The sequence below is a fragment of the Tympanuchus pallidicinctus genome, unplaced genomic scaffold (assembly GCF_026119805.1).
Source record: "Tympanuchus pallidicinctus isolate F22 unplaced genomic scaffold, pur_lepc_1.0 scaffold1, whole genome shotgun sequence".
NCBI classification, from domain to species: Eukaryota; Metazoa; Chordata; class Aves; order Galliformes; family Phasianidae; genus Tympanuchus; species Tympanuchus pallidicinctus.
In genome coordinates this window covers 84,524,851-84,545,179 of record NW_026294618.1, presented here as the reverse complement: position 1 = coordinate 84,545,179, position 20,329 = coordinate 84,524,851, and the positions used below count along the sequence as shown (strand labels likewise).

General features: G+C 37.0%; 2 protein-coding genes across 4 annotated transcripts in view; one reads left to right on the top strand and one right to left on the bottom strand.

Annotated features, from left to right (window-relative positions):
* The window catches only part of THADA (THADA armadillo repeat containing), a 218,249-nt gene extending 217,906 nt beyond the window's left edge, over positions 1 to 343 (bottom strand). Inside the window, exon 1 of the mRNA XM_052698123.1 lies at positions 265 to 343. The gene's annotated coding sequence lies outside the window, so the exon portion shown is untranslated. The remainder of the gene's footprint in view (positions 1 to 264) is intronic.
* A 76-nt stretch (positions 344 to 419) lies between these two features.
* DYNC2LI1 (dynein cytoplasmic 2 light intermediate chain 1) lies at positions 420 to 20,207 on the top strand. 3 transcript variants are annotated; one of them, XM_052698247.1, is made up of 14 exons: positions 420 to 537; positions 780 to 897; positions 1,769 to 1,803; positions 2,354 to 2,423; positions 3,366 to 3,454; positions 5,341 to 5,527; positions 7,515 to 7,583; positions 8,560 to 8,637; positions 9,545 to 9,621; positions 9,976 to 10,046; positions 10,444 to 10,541; positions 12,004 to 12,096; positions 17,359 to 17,438; positions 18,917 to 20,207. In XM_052698247.1, the coding sequence occupies exons 1-13, from the start codon at positions 524 to 526 to the stop codon at positions 17,428 to 17,430; spliced, it is 1,071 nt and encodes a 356-aa protein (XP_052554207.1). In that variant the 5' UTR covers positions 420 to 523; the 3' UTR covers positions 17,431 to 17,438; positions 18,917 to 20,207. The 3 variants fall into 3 exon arrangements, with proteins under 3 accessions (XP_052554207.1, XP_052554217.1, XP_052554226.1); XM_052698257.1 differs by lacking the exon at positions 17,359 to 17,438; XM_052698266.1 differs by lacking the exons at positions 17,359 to 17,438; positions 18,917 to 20,207 and adding an exon at positions 15,013 to 17,320.
* The last annotated feature ends 122 nt before the right edge of the window (positions 20,208 to 20,329 follow it).

Here is a 20,329-nt window from a genome sequence, read left to right as displayed (position 1 = left end):
TTTCGACAATGCTCTCAGACACAGGGAGTGAATTTCGTTCGTACGGTGCTGCGTGGAGACAGAAAGTGGACTCCGTGACCTTTGCGGATCTCCTCAACTCAGGATCCTGTACGGTTCTGTTAACAAGTCCCAGCATTTACAGCTCGTCCGTCCCTGACCTCGCGCATGAAGCAGCGTGCCGCCTTAAAACAAGAGCTCCAACCACCACCTGCAAACCACCCAGCGACTCCACCACCTCAGCCTGCTCTCACCAGCCGCACTCACTTCCACAAGGCACTTCGCCACGCTCTGTAGCCCCGAAAACGAAGCGGCAGGAACCAGCGAGCAACCCCACAACCCCGAGAAGGGGAGAAACTTCCCTGTGCCGCCCAGCCCCTATAAGAAGGGCTGAGGGAGGGCGGACCGGAGCACGGCTGAGAGCTGCCTCCGCCCCCTTCCGCCTCTCCCCGCGGAACTACAGCTCCCGGGGCGCCCCGCGCCGTTCCCATGGCGACAGGCAGCCGGGCCCGGGCGGACAGCGGCGATGCCCAAGGCCGGGTGAGCGGGAGGCCCGCCGGAGCTTGGTGAAGGGGCCTTCGGCCCTTCCTCGCCTCTTTGGGGGCACGGCATCGCCGCCGTGCGGGCACGGGGAAGGCGGGCGGGGAGATGGCTGTAAAAAGGCAGATTCGGCCTCTGCGGTGTAACGTGGCGTGGGGGAAGCGGGGAGGGGGCTGCCCTCCTCCTGCCGGGCGGCGGCTTGTTCTTCTCTAACGGCGCGCCCGTTCTGTTTTCCCGAGCAGCGATACTCTGTGGGATATTGCTAGAGACGAAGTGGAGAAGAGAGAAAACTCCGGCGACGATGGCGAGCGCGTGGAAGTTTGGGAAAAATCAGTGTTGTTTATGGGAAGCAAAAACGGGGTAATGGTGGTCATCGGGTGCGTTCTTTGAGCGCAGGTGCTGTCGGGGAAGAGATCTGGCAAGTGTGGTGTTCACTCAGTTCTTCTGGAAATGAGAGGCTTCCCCTTGTGAAGAGCTAACTGGGAACAGACAGACTCAAGTGCACTTATACCAGCCTTGCTGTGATTACAGGCACTGGCATCTTGCTGGGCACTGTGTCTGTATCAGGCAGGTCTGAGCACACATCATAACAGACTGCAAGGTGGTGGTTCCAGAAACAGGAGGGAGAGTGACTTGTTATGTGGGTAGATACTGATAGGACGAGGGGGAATGGTTTTAAACTGAAAGAAAGGAAATTTTTCACTCAGAGGACGATGAGGCACTGGCACAGCTGCCAGGGGAAGCTGTGGTGCCCCATCCCTGCAGGCACTCAAGGCCAGGTTGGATGGGCCCTGGGCAGCTGAGCTGGGGGCTGGAAATGCATGGGCTTCATCTCCCTTCCAACCAAAAGCATTAAGTGACTCTAGGATTCTTATGACCTAGGTCGTTTTACTTCTTTACTACTAACGTTGTCCTTTACATTGTCCTGTGAGGTTTGGTCATTAGTAACTCTGTAGCTGACATCTGTTAGTATTATTTTCTTTTCAGAATAGAATTTTAATTTTAGAAGGATTGGTATCTGTCCAGCCTCTAACTAGCAGTTAGAACAGCAGTGTAACTTGATTCTGATAGAAAGTTGGCAGTTAGTTTTCCATCACAGTTACAATTACATGACTTTACACTTTTCAGATGCCTCATAAAAGGAATATTACATCAATTAGTTTCATTTAGTGATAAAAGCTTAGGCCTTAATAATGTTACAATAGAGGAGTTCTTTCTTTTTCATTTCCAGGGGAAGACCACTATCATACTGAGGTGTCTTGAGAGGTATGTGTTAAGTATTTTTCAACTGTGGGTACCTAAAGGCTGATCATAATAAAGGACATTATAAGGAACAATTGCAAGTAAAAGAGAATTGTTTAAAATGTATCTAACTAGTAGAGGTAGTCATGTAATCTAGTTGATTGCTTGCTGGGGTTTGATAATGAGATATAAGCCTTTTTATTTTGTTGCAGTGTATTTTTTAGAATTTTACAGGACTAGTTATGTTGTATGATAATTCATAATCCAGTATACAGGCATTGTATTTTGTGTCCAGTTGATTGCTTGCAGATTGAATTTACTTCCCTTCACTACTATGTGTCATCTGACCCCTTTGGTACTTTTCTCCAATATGAGTGCTTAAATGGCTGTCTGTTCAGATTGGTGCTGTTCTTTCTTCTTCTTTGGTAGAAGAAAGGCACTGCTGTATTAAAGTGTCTTCTTTGTACTGCTGTTTGTAAGCTAAATTCTGAACTGATTGATAAATATAACAAAAGTAGAATTAACTTTACTTATTTAGAGCATCTTGTCAATGAAATTATTTTTCTTTGGATAGGGAAGAGATTCCAAAGCCAACGTTAGTTTTGGAATATACCTTCGGGAGAAGGGCAAGGAGACACAATGCAGTGAGTACTCAGAAAGTTCAGCTTTGTTTACGTATGTAGTTTTGTAGTTTATTTCACACACACACACATACAGTAATATGTAGTTATTCTTAGCTTGGAGGTTTTTACTTTATTATTTGTGGAGGAAAAAAGAAGGTTTTTTTGATCATCATTTTATTAAAAATTTTTTAATCTTAAATGTATTTTTCCCTATCACTAGAATGCAGTAGATCAATGCAGTATGCAGAATGCAGTAAATCATAATTAAGTTTTGGTTTATGTGTCAGTATCACTAACTTTGCTCTGCAGGTTGTGGGAATATTGAACCCATTCTGATCACTGCACAGTACTGTCCAGCAGTAACAAGTTGCTGCAGGCAGTTGCTGTTCTTGTTGCTGTTACTGAAGCAACCTGATCTGAATGTGTACGTTTGGTGGCCCTGCTAGGCAGGGGGGTTGGAACTACATGATCCTTGAGGTCCCTTCCAACCGGGGTGATTCTGTGATTCTGTGATTCATGGAGTAGAAAATCTGAGAGATAAAAATCATTTGAAACTTTCTGTGGAAGCTAAGTTGCAATGTAAAGATTGATCACTTTTTCAGTTGAGACCACTACTCTTGAGCTGCAGTAAATAAAAAGAAGGATGAAAAGCTGATATATATATATCCTTCTTTATATATATATATATAATATAGTAATATTTATCATTAATCATGTTGCTTCCCAACTTCTTTACCTTAAAGTAGTCATTCATGGAGGCTGTCATAGGCACAGCAGGAGCCTTTGGCGTTCTGTGGAATTTCTTCAACATTTTTTTGTTTGGTTTTGTTTTTTAGGAAGCACTGATGAAATAGTATGTGCTATTGTTCTGAGTCACTTGCACAAAAACTCAGTGTATCAGAACCAGCACTCTCTCTTGGTGTTTCATGAACACGTGCATTTCTAACATAATCTATTTTGCAGCCCAAAGATATAGCTCATTTTTGGGAAATAGGTGGTGGAACCTCGTTATTGGAACTGGTTCGAATACCAATCACCGTCAACAACGTAAGGTAAACGATTAATATTAAAATTCCAAAGTTATTTTCAGCTGCCTGTCAAGCATAAGTAAATCTCTAGACTGCTTGTTAGAGAAAATTCTTTCAAAATATTAGATAACATATTTGAGAATTTTTTTGTAAAAAATCACGGTAATACCATCAGTACTCTGCTTTGAACTTCCTTTTCACAATCCTTTCCTAATAAGACAAGTTCTTAGCTGTCTCCAAGAACAAGAGAAAGAAATAACATGAAGGAAATGGGTTGGCCTTAAGTAGATGGAACAAGAAATGCAGAAAAAGAAAAGACGTAGTCTCTTTTTATGCTTGTTGAATGAGCAGAAAAAACAACTTGGGATGCAGAGAAAAAAATTTGGTTCCCTGCTTTTGTATGCAGACACAGGAACTATCTCTGCGAGGAGCAGCATTTTAAGGTGAAAGATGAGACAAAAAAATTACAAATAAAAGTGGATACTGGGTTATTAGGAAGTGAAGTGACCATCTGATAAGAACAAGGTCAGATGTGATAGATGATGTTTCGGAAAGGAACTAAAACTGTTCAATTGATTACAAGAGAAGAGAATGAACACAGGGAATATAGTGAGAATAATCAGTGATGGCATAGCATAGGAAGAGGAAATATTTAAAAAGTTGCATGAAGAAGTAAGAATGTGCTGATCAAAGATGTGTTTTACCTTTGTGTTATGATGCATTGTTGCATTTCTTTGGTAATCAGCTTTAACTTCTATGAAAAATAACAACAATGGGAAAGATAATTTCTGTTACATACATTGCTGCTGCTCTGACTATTGAGATAATGCTGTTGTTTAGTGAGGGACTCAAATGGAAGAAAAGCACTTCCAGAAACCCTGTTGCTGAATGGGCTTGGGGGAAATTCACCTGTTTTTCAGATATCTGAATGAACTTAACTGAGCTCCACCTCAGAAGCTCATGAGAAGGAATCTTCTCATGAGGATAATTTTAAGATTGTTTTATGAGAGAGCAACACTGTTCTTCAAGATCATCCATGTTAACTTCAACATACTACTCAAAAATTCTACTGTCTCAAGCTTTTCACTAGTTTTCTCATCCATCTGTACTCAAGCAACTTTCTTATGTAAAAGTTCCATGAACTATAGTTGCACCAAGAGAATTTTCATCACATTTTTTCCACAGCATTTGAAGGTGAAATTGGATGTTCGTTTTAGTTTGTTGTATTCCTGATAACCACTGTGGTCTGGAATCCCCTTTTTCATGTCATGATGGAACATGGGGAAAAAAATGACTAAATCTAGTCATTTGGTGGTGTTTGTGATGTTCCCTTCACGTTTACAATCTAATGCTTTTGGAGTCTTGGGAGCCTGGTAGTTTTGTGCTTTGAGTGCTCTGACTTCTTCCATTTGTCTTTCAGAAGACTTTCTGATATACTCATTTGAGGTTCCTGGTAATTGGCACCATCCATCAGACAGATCATTCCTTTAACCAGCTTTTTCTGTGTAATCTGACAAAGAAATATGAAAGTATAGAAATTTCTAATGCATTTGTGTTTGATAAAGATTCTGTCCATTTACTAACTTTGCTTCAGCCGGGAGTGTAGAGTTCAGAGATGACGGGCTTGGAAACAATGCCTCCAGGAAGAAAGTCAGAGACATAAAATCCCCTAAAACTTCTGATGGAAAGTTACTGAAGCAATAGAAGAAGAGACAATGGAGAGGTTTCTTCAGTGCTTGGGGCACACTTAAAAGCCATCTCTCTTTGCTGTCACATTCAATTCTATTTCAGCCTTTGTATTTTCATATTTGTTGCTTTAAGCCTTTGCACCACACTTATGGTAGTGAAGGAAAAGGCTGTTTTTGTCTCACACACTGAGGATCTGAGCAGATAATGCCTTTTTTTAATAGGTCATTTGCAGTAGTTCTCGTATTGGATCTATCCAAACCTAATGAACTGTGGATGACTATGGAGAATCTTCTGCAGGCCACCAGAAACCACGTGAATAAAATTTTAGCCAAACTGGAAAAGGCAGATCCTGAAGCAGCTGCTGAAATTAAGCAGAAGATGCAGAACAATCTACAGAGGGATCATCCAGTAAGTTACTTCTAATATTTTCTCCAGATGTCACGGGCCTTTATACAGTTAAAGATAATGCTTTTCAAAATGATAAACAACTCTTTTAGATTTTTCTGCATGACTGAAAATCCATTTGATGTAGATGAACCTGTTCACTGGAAAATTATAGCAATTTAATAAAAATTCAATAAGAGCAGAAACAAGGAAAGAAGGTTTCTTATATCTTTTTGTTAGATATCTAATGTGATTGTTATGGCATGTTACACCTATCAAAAGAAATAGTTTTAGAGTAGCAGTTTGCTTTTTTTTCCCCCCTCATCTTTTTAAAATGAAGATGAAAACTAGAATGTACAAAAGTCATCTAGCAAGAGACTAGCTGAAGGTACAAATTTAAGCAAAGAATATAGTTATAACAGCCATCAACATGACTATATACTTTGCATTTATTTAAATGTCTATCACAAACTCAATGCCTTTTGATAATCTGACAACTAATTAAATTATAAAGTTTCAGAAATGTTAACATCAGTCCTTTAAACATAATTGCTAACTAAATCTCTGGAAAAGCCAAACTAGATTATGCGCAATAGAAATGAAAAATCATTGTGCATGAAACCTCTGCAAATGTTGTGTATATATAATGGATAAATAAGTATTTAACAGTTCAAAGACTTGGCACATAAATCTAGTTGCTGTAACTTCTAAAATGCTGCAATGTAGTAAATACTTCTCAGTTTTTGAGCTAGGTAAGCAACTTCTCCATTTTTGTTGAGAGCAATATAAAGAGAGTTATGGAGTCTGAGTTCTGCTGGATAATAATTTCCACTTTTAATTTTTAAGAAGGTATTTCACAAAAAGAAAAAATGTGCCTACAAGCACAGCTGGCAACAAATCATGACTGCAATGTCAAGCTTTGAAAAGGGCTTAGCAACTGGAAAACTGCTAACATTTTTCACTAAGAATAAGGAAAATGCCTCTAATGGTTTAGAAGACTTGTTACCCTGCAGGAAACACAGTTACACCTTCTAAAACTTCCATTCTGTTTTCATTATCATAAGCAACAGACAAAAACAAAATGTTCTGTTACTACTGGGCTCTCATTAAACTTTCTATGTCAGTTTTGTGGGAGGAAATATCATCACTTACAGTTTAACTATTTGCTCTTTTATAGCTAAGCATTTTTAAGATAATCAGGATTGCTAGGAATCTGAGATTAGAGTTTCTTGTGTTGTTTTGTTTTTTTGGAAGATTTGTTATATTCCATTATTCTGGATAAATGATTGTTGGCTCTGATTTTTACATAAGAAATGTATCAAGTGCAGACCTTGTTTAAATAGGCAGGGTGCCAGTTTTAATGTTTCTGATGTTAGTTTTTTATTAGTTAAGGAATAAACACTTTGGGTATTCATTTTTATTTTTTTTTGAGTTCTGCACTTTATATAACAAACCGTAGAGGAGGTTTTGCCTTGACAGTGTAGGAATGCAGCAATTATTTCTGCCTTCACAGTACAGGACTTCCTGTGTTTGCAGCTTCTTGCTAATTCTCTAACTGTCATTTATTTGCAGCTTCTTGCTAATTCTCTGTCATTTAGTCTGTATGCTTTGGAAGTGAACAGTTAGATCTGCTACAACATATTTCTTTTCCACTCTGCTGCAACCAAAGCAGTTTGACAAATTCATCTTATGAATGAGAGGGGATTTGTCTCATTTCACAAAGACTACATGAAAACCTTCCAGATAACTTGAGAATTACTGTTATCTGCTTATTAAAACTTGGGCCAGATGTTAACCATCTAAGTTATATCTACACCTCCAGAGCCACTGCCATCCATTGCTATCAATTTGGAGAACGTGGCATGGATTGAAGTTTATTCATTCTACTTAAGGTTCTGGAAAAAATAAACCTCGTCTCCCTTGAATTAATTTTAACCCTTTTCAGTTGTTTCAACTGTTATAATCTTCTGTAATTTGCTTATTCTGCTTAACCATTATATCTGTTTAATAGGATTATGACTTGGTTGACCCTTTTCCAATACCCTTGGTGATTATTGGAAGCAAATACGATATATTTCATGTAAGTAATTTTTTTATTAATTGTGACAGCAACAACAACAAGCTACCATTTTGTTCTGCACCTTTTTTCAAAGATTTTTTTACAGTCAAATGAATAATTGCATCTTTTGGTGGGAAAGGAAAAAATGTACTGCTGGGTTCTCTCCCAGCCCAACCAAATACATACCCACTTTCCAAGTAGCACTTGATCATGGGAAGCTAGGAACAGTGTGTTTGAGTTTTAGCTGCTGTACTGGAACTTCTGCTTACCTGGATGACTACATGGTACATTGGTACTACAACACCTCAGAGTTACTTAATTTTTATTAATAAGTACCATGCATTCTTTCATACTGAGGCTTTGTACTAAGCCCCGACCACTTTAAAAACCAGTGACTCTCCTGTAATGAACACGGAATAACAGCCCAGTTCCACTGGAGTCTGTGGACGAACTGCTGCAAGCTTGAGTGGGACAGGTTTTCATCCCCTTGATCCAGGGCATGCCATCTGTATGATCTTGTGTTGAAGGAATATAAATGATATTTTTGTGCAACTTTCAAATCTTGTAGTTATTAGAATTTAAAGAGCACATAGCCAAAGGTTTACTGAAACAAATATTTTCACAAAAAAGGAAGAAAATGCTGATTCTTCTACAAGTCAGTATTTCTTTGCTTTTAGAATTTCAAGAACTGTGAAATAAATTAATTGAAAATTGAATACACATTCCCAATTAAAAACTTTTCTGGACTAACATATTGCCAGAATTAGGCTCCCTCTGAAAAAAAGAAACAAAGGGAAATTGTGACATTTCTTTTCAGAGTAGGCTGTTACTGATTCTGTCTTAAGATATAATTATGCTGACAGCTGAACGCCTCATATATTGCAGCCTAAGTGCATTGCAGTTTAATGAAAAAGAAAAGTTCTAGCTGTAATGTTTTGGGGTTTTTTTTGTTTCTTACATGTGTTCCAATATCAATTTTTTTTGGTTTGTTTTTTAGGAGTTTGACTCTGAAATGAGGAAAATAATAAGCAGGACACTTCGATTTGTTTCACATTATTATGGAGCATCACTGGCGGTATTTATATTCACTTAGTAATTAAGGAATAATGAGATGAGTAACACTCGTGCTACAAAATATTCAAAAATTAAAATAGAAAATCCTAGAGAAGACAGAGTTTAATTAGTTTTACAGTAGCTTTCTTAATGAGCTAGTTTGTAAACTAGGTTACAGGTACTGTCAGCAGATGGATGAATACAAGTTATATAAACAAAATGCCCAATGCCCTGTGCCAGCAAAAAACTAGAAATGTGGTTATCTGTTAGCAAACTCAGCTCTAATGTTGAGTTCACTGCGCAGCTTATAAAAGTTTTTGTTGGTGTGATAAAACAGGCAAGAATAAGAGTGTGATCTAGATGGATAACATGAGCAAACCGGCCTCTTTGGTAGAAACATCAACTTAGCTTAGGTCTAGTGGGCAAGCTTCTGAAAATTTTAAAGCCTGGCTCCAGAGGCATGACTTTGCAGCAATTTAAGCATAGATCACCACACACATGCAAAGAATAAAACCAAGGACTTTTTCCACACTAATGAGTAGGAACTACCAACACAACAGAACCGTGAGACTTGACAAAGCATTTATGTGGGAATATAAACTGATAGGAGTTTTTCGGATCATCTCCTGAGTAAAGGCAGAAATCTTCATGATCACAACCCAAAACAGCTGCCTCTTAGGCTCCTTTACATCAGAACGTGGTTATAATTTTATCAGCCATCATTTCTGTAAAGCCATTTTGTGGCAGTGGCGTATTTTAGTTGCTGAACAGCTTATGTTTGTTTAAATTGTTAATTGTAGTAAATCCAGTAATTTATTTTAGGTCAGGAATTAGCCAAGCTCTATCTGAAATAGCCTATGCAGATGATGTAGCACAGTATTTCTGTGATGGAAAATCATAATGTATATTTTGTTTTCTAATTCATTTAGTTTACCAGTAAATCTGAGGCTCTCCTGCTGAAAGCTCGTGCTCTTATTAATCACTTGGCATTTGGCTACGATAGAAGGTAACGAGGGTTGTCTAGCTATTAAATGTCTTGCCCAGAGTCTATGGGCTGTTTAACAAAAAGACTTGGATGACCAAAACTTCTATTTTCTTCACAATAAGATAACCTCTGCAAAATTCTTGTGCAGCTGAGACAGGAATAAAATTCCACATCTCTGTACAGAGTAGTGGTAATTCTTGATTTTATTCCCTGAACTGACAGAATAGAAATATAGGCACCATTATAAATAAATAAATTTTTGCTTGCATATATCTCTGTACAAAGCCCCATATGAGTCCATCCTTAGTAGGATAATGTAATTACTAGTTCATTACTAAATGTTCTCTTAACATGTATTTTTTTTTTTCTGTTTAGCAAGTCCATATCAGTGGATCACAGCAAACCACTATTTATCCCAGCAGGCCTGGATTCACTGAGCCAAATAGGTAGGGACATTTGATGTTCATTGTGTTTGTTGCTTAATTGGTTTTGAAAGTTAGAAACATATATTAAGCTATTACAAGGTAAGCACACTAGCTGTTTCGACTCATCATTGAAGCAAACGGCGTGGAAAATTTTAAACTGCAATTCAGTATTTATATTATTGAGAATTACTTCAGGTAACTTACTGAAGTATCAGGACTACCTCAAGTAGTAAGCTACCAAGAAGCTTTGATCTAAAAGAAAATGTGAAATAGAATGTAATATAGAATTGCCTCCCAGACTTGTAGCAGCTTGTCACTGTAGAAGGTAAAGTAGTAAAGTATTAAAGTAGCTGGGTCAGTAGTTCCTATCAGTTGTTATGGTAACTTGCACTGTGTTGTGTTGTGCTGTGATCCTTAGGGCCACCACCCACCTCTGACAGCAACATTGGAAAGATGCGTGCAAACACACCTTTAGAACTGTGGAAGAAGGTGTTTGAGAAGATGTTTCCTCCCAAGGTAGGTGTTTACATGTCTGCTGCACAGATCCTTTTCTCTTAGAATAGTAGTAATATTACTACATATTATTGATCTTCCAGTCCAGTGACTGGAATTTCAGTCTCATTTGGGAGTTCTGTTTCTTGTAACCTCTTTGTGCAGTGGGACCCATATGGTAAAGACTGGTTTTACTTTTCGAAAACTATAAAATTATTTTTCACATAACTTTTGCTTACCATACAGTTGCTGTCCATCTCTCCCCAGCACAGCTGGTAATTGTTGGATATGGGATGTGAATATTTAAATTCGGTGTCTGCACAGGACTGAGTTTTGACCATAACTTTAACACTGTACCAGTTATTCAAATCTGCAGGTAGATAGGACTGCCAGAAAGCAATGCAGTAATTGTGTGGCCTCTTTAGCTAATTATTTCTGGGCAACCAAAATGGTTATCTTTGAGCCATACATCATGGAACCTTAGCAGGTGCTTTCTAAAGTTAGATCCCTGGCCCTTTCTAAAGGGTAAGATAACTCAGAGTAGCAATCCTTTACTCAGATTTTACCCCACTTAAGGGTACAGCTGACACTGACATTTTTAGATGTGCCCAGATACATTTCTCATCTTGCAAGCTCCGTCAGTGAGATTTCCAAAATATGCTTTAGGCTTCAAAGGTGTTTCAGTACAATGACAATTTCCTTCACTTCATTTTATGATAGTTTTAATTCTGTTTTATTTTATTCTGTTATTTGTATGGTTAGCTGCCTGCTACTTTCCATTCGTTACGACTGTGAAGAAATATGCAGCGCAACATCTGAAAAAACCTTATTTAAAACTTTTCTGTTAGTGTATTTTCTTCTGTGGAATTAAATGTATCATTCTCTGAAGTCTAGTAAATGAAATTTCAGAACAGGCAAAACAATAGTAATAAACTCTTGAAGTGTTTCATGGATACTGAAATAATGCTTCTGGCAGCTTTATATGACATATCATCTTCAGTATTCAAATCACTGAGATGCATATCCTTAACTATGCCAAAATCATAGAATCATAGAATCACCAAGGTTGGAAAAGACCTAAAAGATCACCCAGTCCAACCATTCACCTATTCCCAACAGCTCCCACTAAACCATGTCCCTCAACACAACATCCAGCCTTTCCTTGAACACCCCCGGGGTCGGTGACTCCACCACCTCCCTGGGCATCCATTCCAATGTCATGGGCCAGAAAGGATTTTTGCTTTTTTTCTCTGCACCATTACTGTCTTAAAATTTTACCAAACCAAGATAATAAATTGTGTTGCTTTATCTGATCTATATCCCACAGTGCATTTTTTTTTGTCCATAAATGCAAGATTTTAATACCTTTCTATTACAAACAAAATGCATCCATCTTATGTATATCACTGCCTATTCTTGTAAAGGGAACAGAAGGTAAAGTGACATAAGATTTACCTTGTGTGTTTCTCTCATTTCTTCCTCCAAGAGTTTCAGTGATTTACAAGACAGCAAGGACCCTGCACAGGACTCACAATATGCTGAGTATGAAGTTGATGTCATGAGAGCTCAGAAAAACCAGGTGTGTGCTTGTTCTTCAATGGCTCTTCACAATCAGGTATCCCAGAATCAGCAGCATTGCTCAAGTAATTGCAGAATATATTCATATCATCCTTTTGTCTTTACATAACTTGTACTTTACTTTAAGGACTCTTTTCCACATAGATATGTTGTTGGTTTTTTTCTCAAGGTAGACACATTGCAGGTGGAGTGTTCTTAGATCTCCAGGTTTTGGCTGCTCACTTTAGAAGTGGATAATTCAAACATTTCCTCTCTCTCTTCCAGAATCATTGCACTAAAAATAAATTAGTTTTATAGATAAATTCTATGTTGAATTGGCTAAGGTCAGATTGTTGCCTTATCGATATAAATGTAAAACCTCCCACAAGTAGAAACGTAGGCTTTACCAATATCATAGGTATGGGTCTATCAAGCACAGTCCAAGACTTATACATTTGGGTTTTTTTGGAAGGAAGACAGCATGTTTACTTGGAAAATTCTGTATTTCTTAAAGATTCATTTGTTTCACGTGGAGAAAATTCTTCACTAGAATGACTGAGAAAAATGTTGCTAAATTCTCAGAAGTTATATGTAGGCTATCTGCTTCTCATTTCACTTCTTTGTGTACTAAATTACTATGGTTAAAGCAGGTTTTTATAACAGGTGTTTAAGCTGATGAGAGCAGGAGACTTTCTAAAGAAAGACTGTACCAATTTAGGTCTCCCTGCTTAAGATGAAAGCACCCTGCTTAAGATGAAAGGCAGTTCTATTGAGCTGCACTGCAGTTCATCCCAACTAACTGTAGAATACCATAGCAAATTCCATCCTTTTGCATTAATGTAAAAGAAAGCAAAGTATTTCATTATTACTGCTATCCAGTTTTTTGTTTTTTGTTTTTTGTTTTTTTTTTTTAGTTTGGTTAGATTGCATAAAGGCTGTAACCTTGTAGTTAGTTACCTGATCCAAGGAAATGCCTTAATAATGTGAAAGAATAAAGCAATTCAAACTTGCACATTACCTGTACCGTCCTGTTAATGTAGGCGTCAGTTCGGAATTTCTGTTATATCAAAAGCAGTCTTAGAAATCATTAACATTTGTAAAGCACATTGCTTTTGGAATTATAATCTTAATACCCAGTATAACTATATGGCATATTAAGTTATTTTTAGATAACAGTAACATCTTGCAAAACAAGTTGCTGGTATGCGTTGATTAAATCGTGCAGGAAATTATTAAATTTTCTGTTTTTAAACGAAAGAGAAAAGCTTTTAGAACATTAATCTGTTCAAGGGCATTGGAAACGAGTGTAGTTTCTTTTAGTTGGACCACTACAAGTAATTTGAGCATTAAAGAGAAAATTACTTTTGTTATCTGCACCTATTTTCTAAACTTCTCTATCATAAAGTTCAATTATTACAAGATTATTTGCGCATTATTAAAATGTTTTATTCTCAAAGAATGTCATTCAATTTGAAATGCACCAAGATAGCAATGTACATCTTTAAAAAACAAAAGAAAAAAATACAAAAAACTATGTAGTTAACAGTCTTGAGATATCTTTGAATTTTCCACTTATATGAAAAGTGGCACAAAAATCCAATTTTTAAAGGGAAACATTAAATGCATCATAGGTCTGGCATTACTTTTTGGACCTTCATACTATCTGTTATTTAGGAAGAACAATATATTGAAATGTTTATTATGCAGCATGTTGCTAATGCAATCATAATGCAATATGAAAGTTTCGTATCATGCCAGGGTACGTTTTGAAATCCTTTTAGCTCATTTTACTTTCCTGGACACACTCTGTTAATGTGCCACTTTGGACTGTCGGTTTGCTTGTTTATCTCAAAGATAAGCTTTAAAGGAAAACAAACACAGAAATATTGTAACAATAAAAATAAAATAACGTCTTGTCTGCGTATCTGATAAAATAATTAGCATACCTGGCTGAAATTCTGGCTTTAGGTGGGATGGTAAATCATTCGTGGTTGATTCATAGATAACCATAGCAATTTAAATTTTAATAAAATCAAGGCTGTTTCCTCTATTACCTTCCACTTGTGAGGAATTGCCCTAGCACCAGCCAGTCTCTGAATAAATCCATGTGGTTTGCAGAATGTATTTCTCTCCAGGGATTTCCAAGTTCGTAGAGTTTGTGTGCAGCTGGGGTCTGTGGAGAAATAAATGCATCTCTTCAGCATCGGCAGTGCTGATTCTTAATATAAAATTAGCTGTGAGAAGGATACACTCTTTTAGACCAGAATATTCTCCTTCCTTATTATTTTCAGAGTTAAGGATGAGACTTACCACCCTATTACTAAACCTCTTTGCTCTGGAAAGCTCTGTGGCTACCTTTTCCACACTGTACCTTCGTTCTACATATACTCTCTACCTTTCTCAATTATGTCTTTTCGGAATTCTTTTCCTAGTTTTTAAACTATAGCTGTTACTTGCAGATTTATATAAAGTAATGCTCTTGTAATTGTTTACTACTTTTCTTATGCTCTGGAGTTATTCTCTGAGAGAATGTAGCATCTAGGACCTTTTTGAGATCTGCATAAAGGATAAAAACTCCTTTTATCTGGACACTTAACTGTAGCTTTGTTCATAGAAGCAAATGTTAAAGGTAACCTCGAGCTCAAGGAATTGGAAAGCCTCCCAGTTAGGGATTGGTAGATAGGTGGTGTCTTTCAATGTCAGCTTACAAGTAATGGCAGCATATCTTCAAGAACAAGGCTGTAAACCTGTAAAACAGGAGAAAGGAGGGCTGGGGCAGAATAAGCAACACTGAACGTATGAAATATGCAGAAATAAAACTATGAAAATTTATCTGAAGATTAGAAATACATCCTATTGCTAATCCTCTCATGAGTCACACAAACACCAAACTTGTCTATCTGTAGATTTATCTTATTACTATTTATTTTTTTTTTAGGTTCTGGATCAAAAACAACCATGTCACTCATTTGGTTGGTTCTAAAACATCTGTCCTGTGTTGCAATAATGGGCTAATGAACCATGTCATTCACAACTGGTGTCATCTTTGGTGTCAGATCTGACACTGTTATTCACACCCCATCGGTATCTGATTGTGGTTGGGATCAGTTAATCATATATTGGCCAACATGAGAACCAGCCATATTTTTCTCAGCATTTTGTCCTGCTATGAGCATATTGCAGAACTTCAGAAGAGCACTTCAGATTAAACAAAATAGAAGCTTTCATGCTGTGCAGTGAACCTCCTGTCCAGTGCTAGTGGGCAGAGGGTTGTGACACTCACCGTTACAGCAGGAGCATCTTTCCTTTTCTCCAGAGAAGTGCTAGTCTTCATGTGAGGAAGGTTATGTAGGGTGCTGATACAGCTGCCAAGAGTAAGCTCTTTTGTGTTGGCATGAAAACATACCCAAGTGGGTACAGCACAGGCATTTTATTGTTGGTTTAAGAGCCTTATTAGAGCACAGTTATTAAACTTCTGCTGAATCTTAATTGCTTATTTTAATCCTAGTACTTGTTTCTTTTTACTGTCTTACAGACTGAGAGCAAGTTCAGTCAGAAACCATATTTAAAAAAGACAGTTAAAGTTGCAGTGCCAGTCTCTTAGGACTGAGGGAATGAAACAATTAAAGCTTTTCCTGCGATCGTAATTTTACTCCTTGTTTGTAGACATTACAGTATTGTCTTTAATTACATGATCATGTACTATTTTGCTGATGTCTCAGTTCAGTTGTTCAGCATTTCTTTTCATTATACTCATTCTTTGTGTACCTTATTTCTCAACCTGCCATTCAGACACTTCAGTGAACACAAAAGTATTAATTTTTTTCTCTAAGAATGTGTGGTAATGTTATCTTATCTGAGTGCCTCACAAACATCAGTTAAGTCTTTCTTCTCAATCCCTTTATGAGATAGCTGGGATCTTCCCCATTTGACAGTTGAAGAATTTATAGCAGCACAGAAGTACAGAAGCAGTAAGGTTAAAAATATATATATAAAAGAAAGGAAAAAAATTCACTTTTAGCCAGAGTTGAGGCATTTAGGACAAGTTGCTGGCACACCAATAACATTTAAAACATTCTAAGCACACTGAAAGTAATTATTAATTCTGCACATCTGATCTGCATGATGTATTTACCCCTTTTTGTAGCATTTGAGAAAGCTGTTGGAACTGAAGTTATTTTCTTAGCATCAAATAGGATACATGTACTTCTCAAAATATCCCTGTATTCTCTCTACTTCTACTACCAAACTGCTGGAGGTTTGCCACCAGTTCCGAACGTTCTGAGATCACAGTTACTTCATATTAATAGTGAGGGAACGAAATACTGAGTATAGACTGGCTTAAAGATGGAACAATATGCAGTCTCACGGGACTTGTATTTCATAATGCAACTTAATACATTTAGACACAGTTTGTTCTGCATCAGTCATCAGTGAGTAAACTGTAAAACTCAACTCTTGTAAGCATCAGAAGGATATGCACTAATTAAAAAATCCTGTTACTGCTCAGAAACCTGTGGTGCTTTCTGATAGTTTTGCACTGCTGGTGAAGCTGCTGAAATTACTGCCTGCAAGAGAAAATTCATTAGAGCTTCCTCACAGTTATTAGGCAATGATTTTTCTGTCGCTCATGTTAAACACTTGAGCAATTTTGAGGATCTCCACTGCATTTATACTTATTGCTGCTTTATGTTCAGTCCTTTTCCCTCCTTCCCCCTCCCATTTTTCTTCTCATCATCCCAAGCTACTTCAACCATAAGTGCATAGACGTTATTGTTTGTGACTCCTGGAGGCTAACTTTTCTTATTTGCTTTGGCAGATAATTTTAATCTGTATTTTGTCTCTTTTTGGCTTGAGAGTAAATTTCCAAAAGGATGAATGTTCTTTTCTGCTTAAAGCATTTTGAGAAGAGGTGCTCCTGGTTTTTAAGTAAACTTAGGAGCAAGAATAGAAATACATTGAAATCTTACTGAAAGAGTTGTACTACTCCTAAATTAGCATGGCTCTTTTGAAGCTCATACAAAAAGCTGCTTCAAGCTTCTCTTGAAGTGGTTGCTGTTAGCATGAATTCCTCAACAAACAATGGAAACAACTAATAAAAACCAGAATTTTTGCCTGCTTAGTCCTACTCACAGCAGTATGTTTGCACAGCCTGATTCAGTATCTTGACAGATCATAGAGCTGTCTAAATGCAGACATTTGCTTTTAGAAGCTTTTCAGGTAACCCATTTTAAATCTGACCTTCAGCTGTGTTTCGGAATGTGAATCTAGCTTTGTTTTTTAGTTACACATAAAACACAAGATATCACTACCTTGGAAGACCTTCCTGGCACGTTTTTTACAATACAGAACTTAATACTGCAGGTAGGTCATAGCAACAATGTGTTAAGGTTACCATACCTGTAGTCAATTGAACTCAATGAGAAGTTTCAGTATAACTAAATTTTTTGTGCGTGCTGTAGTTAAAAGAGAGTTCAGGTGTTCTTCTAAGTAAGATAGAATGCTTTTTTCATTGCAAATAGCATGTGGTTAGGTCTAAAAGATATTTCATTAGAGCAAGTATCTTGTCACTCTTAACAGCAACAAAAAGCAATCACAGTGCATTTAAAATAGCTTTTTCGCTGGAAAAAAATAATCAGAAACAATTTCTGACAGTATACACCAAGCTATAAAATCCTGAAAAAGAAACTGGTTTTTGCAGTGTTGCTAGAACCTTCTGTTACAGGCTTAAGGATTCCCAGTAGCACTACTTGACTGAAAAGAGGTCATTTGCTTACCTTGCTGGTGTTCCACTGATGTCAAGAACCCCATAATACAGCCTGCCCCATGCTTCACACCTAATTTACACTATTTATATCTCCACAGTTTGAGGCTCTGTTTGCTTTTAATTACCATCTAAAAGATATGTAATTGTAATTACCACATTGGTTTTTCTTTTTACTATTACATCCACATGTAAACTTTTACTGAACAGTGGCACCTGAAACTTTTTTTTTTAAAACTACAAATTGCAAAAAAGAACCCACCAATACAAAAATTAAAAGTGGGGCATCATTGTCTGTCTTGATTACTGCACTTCCTGAAAAGTCCCAAGCTGTGATGAACGTTTCCATGAATATCCAGTACCAGAGATTGGGTTGATCTCTAAACAACCACTGCTTTTCTCCAAAATACATTTCTGCTTGCTGCTGTCTGGACAAGATTGTGAAAGGTAGCAAAGACAAAATGCAGCGCAACTTCAGGGGCCACAGCAGCGCCACTAAGGGAACATCTGCCATGTGTTTATCACGCATATTCTCGGTATATCTGGCTTCAGTTCTGTAGGGGTTTCTAACACAGTGTATAAGATTTCAATAGTTCAGTCCTGTGCATAAAAAAAAACAATTATTTTCCATACTCCTAAGGAATTGCCAATCCATTTTGCTCTTTGAAAGGCCTTGACTTGGACACTTGGTTGATGTGACAAATTAGTTTTTGTTCAGTAATTCTGTCTTCTGTTCTTAAAATACATGTAATGATACACTTCGGTTTGTGGAGTTAGGCTTCTCTACACCAAACATCTAAGAAAGGGTCCCAACTTTCTTCTGCCTTAGAAACAAGTGTCTAGGCAAAAAATAATAATAATAATGTAAAAAATAAATCTAGCTCCCTATGTCATTATGTGAGTGCAGATGTATCAAATGCCAAACTTTCAGTATTATTTTGTTAGAAATAACAACCCACCTAGTTATTTTTTTCTACAGTGACTGATCTGCACACATGCTTTAATTGATGAGGTGGTTAACATATCTTATGGCTTTTAGTCATCAGGATATTAATATCTATGTATGTTTCTTTTTCAGGAACTTGAACAATACAAAAGAAATGCCTCCAAATCTTGGAAAGAAATGGATTTTGGTCCTGATTGATGAACTGCTGACAGTGTACTAAGTTTCACATTTGCAAGATTTGAATATGAAGGTGGCATCAGTCATTCCTACCTGTTTTATAATTTGTAACAAATTACTCAATGTATTTTTTGACCAATACTGCCCTAATCAGCTGTGTAAATGCATACAAGTTTTCACACCCAAAATATGAACTGCATGGTTAAGTACACCAGGCATCTTCAAAGTCAAAGCTTAAGAATGCATTTCCATCATAATTTGACCTATTTGAGTAGTTCCAGAAAAATTTGTAGAACAAAATAGAATTAAAAACAATTTTGGCCTGATCTAAAATGCGTAAGTCTTCTTTATCTCAGCTTCAGTATCATAAAGTTTGATTCTTCTGTCAGAATAAGCAAGACAAATCTGCATTAAATCAGAGATGGCTCTGAGAGCTAAGACTTGGAGAGTAAGGGCCTAAACAGAGACTTGGCAGACCAGAATGCAAGAATATTCCCTGATAAACAACTCTATCCGTGGGCATAAAAATGGCAAAGACACATTAACCTGGTATCGATCCATCCTTTTAGATATATTTTTTCATGTATTTGTTTATTGAATTGTTTGTTCATGTAACTTTTGTATCTGAGAATATTATACATAAAGATAATTAGAAGAAAATCTTGGCCTCACAGTTAAGTGAAAAGCTTGCATTAACTTGGGGATTTCATACTTGTTAAAATGTGTGTTATCTTACAGCTGTAAAATTTAATTATTTTACTATGGAATTCTAAGGTACAAGTATACTTAACTCTGCAATAAATAATTTTTTCACTGAATATGAAACAAAGCTTATGAATTTTGCATCTAGTAGGCTTTCAGTTTTGAGAATTACTTATTTCTATTTACTAATTGGATGAATGAACCCCTTTGATGTGTTAGTGAGCCCATGAGAATGATTTCCAGAGAAATAACATCTCTTTCAAGAAAAGGGAGACAACTTGTATATACGTTTTTCCCTAGTTGAACTGATACTTTATTAATAAACAATTTTTTTCCCTAGTAATTCACAGACTGCTTCCAAAACAAGATTTAGAACTGAATACTGAGAAGAAAGAGCAAATACAAATAACATAACTGCCTAATATGATCTGGCATTGCTTACAAAACAAAAGCATTTTGTAACTTCTGTGTTGCTGAAAGTTGCTTCTTGTACTCATGGATGCTGTGTTTGGATGGGATGCATAAGATTAAAGTGATTTCTTGATTCTGTCTTTTATTACAATATTTGGTTTGTTCTCTTTCTAAAGTTACCCACAGATGGTAACAAAACAAAGCATATTACTTTAAAAACAAAACAATTCTAGATTTACTCAGCAATTCTAGCTG

What these genes read in the sequence shown, in the direction of transcription:
- DYNC2LI1 (XM_052698247.1), top strand. An exon ending in ATACTGAGGTGTCTTGAGAG is followed by an intron (nt 1,804 to 2,353) that starts GTATGTGTTAAG and finishes TTCTTTGGATAG; the next exon opens with GGAAGAGATTCCAAAGCCAA. An exon ending in TGAGAGCTCAGAAAAACCAG is followed by an intron (nt 12,097 to 17,358) that starts GTGTGTGCTTGT and finishes TTTGTTTTTTAG; the next exon opens with TTACACATAAAACACAAGAT.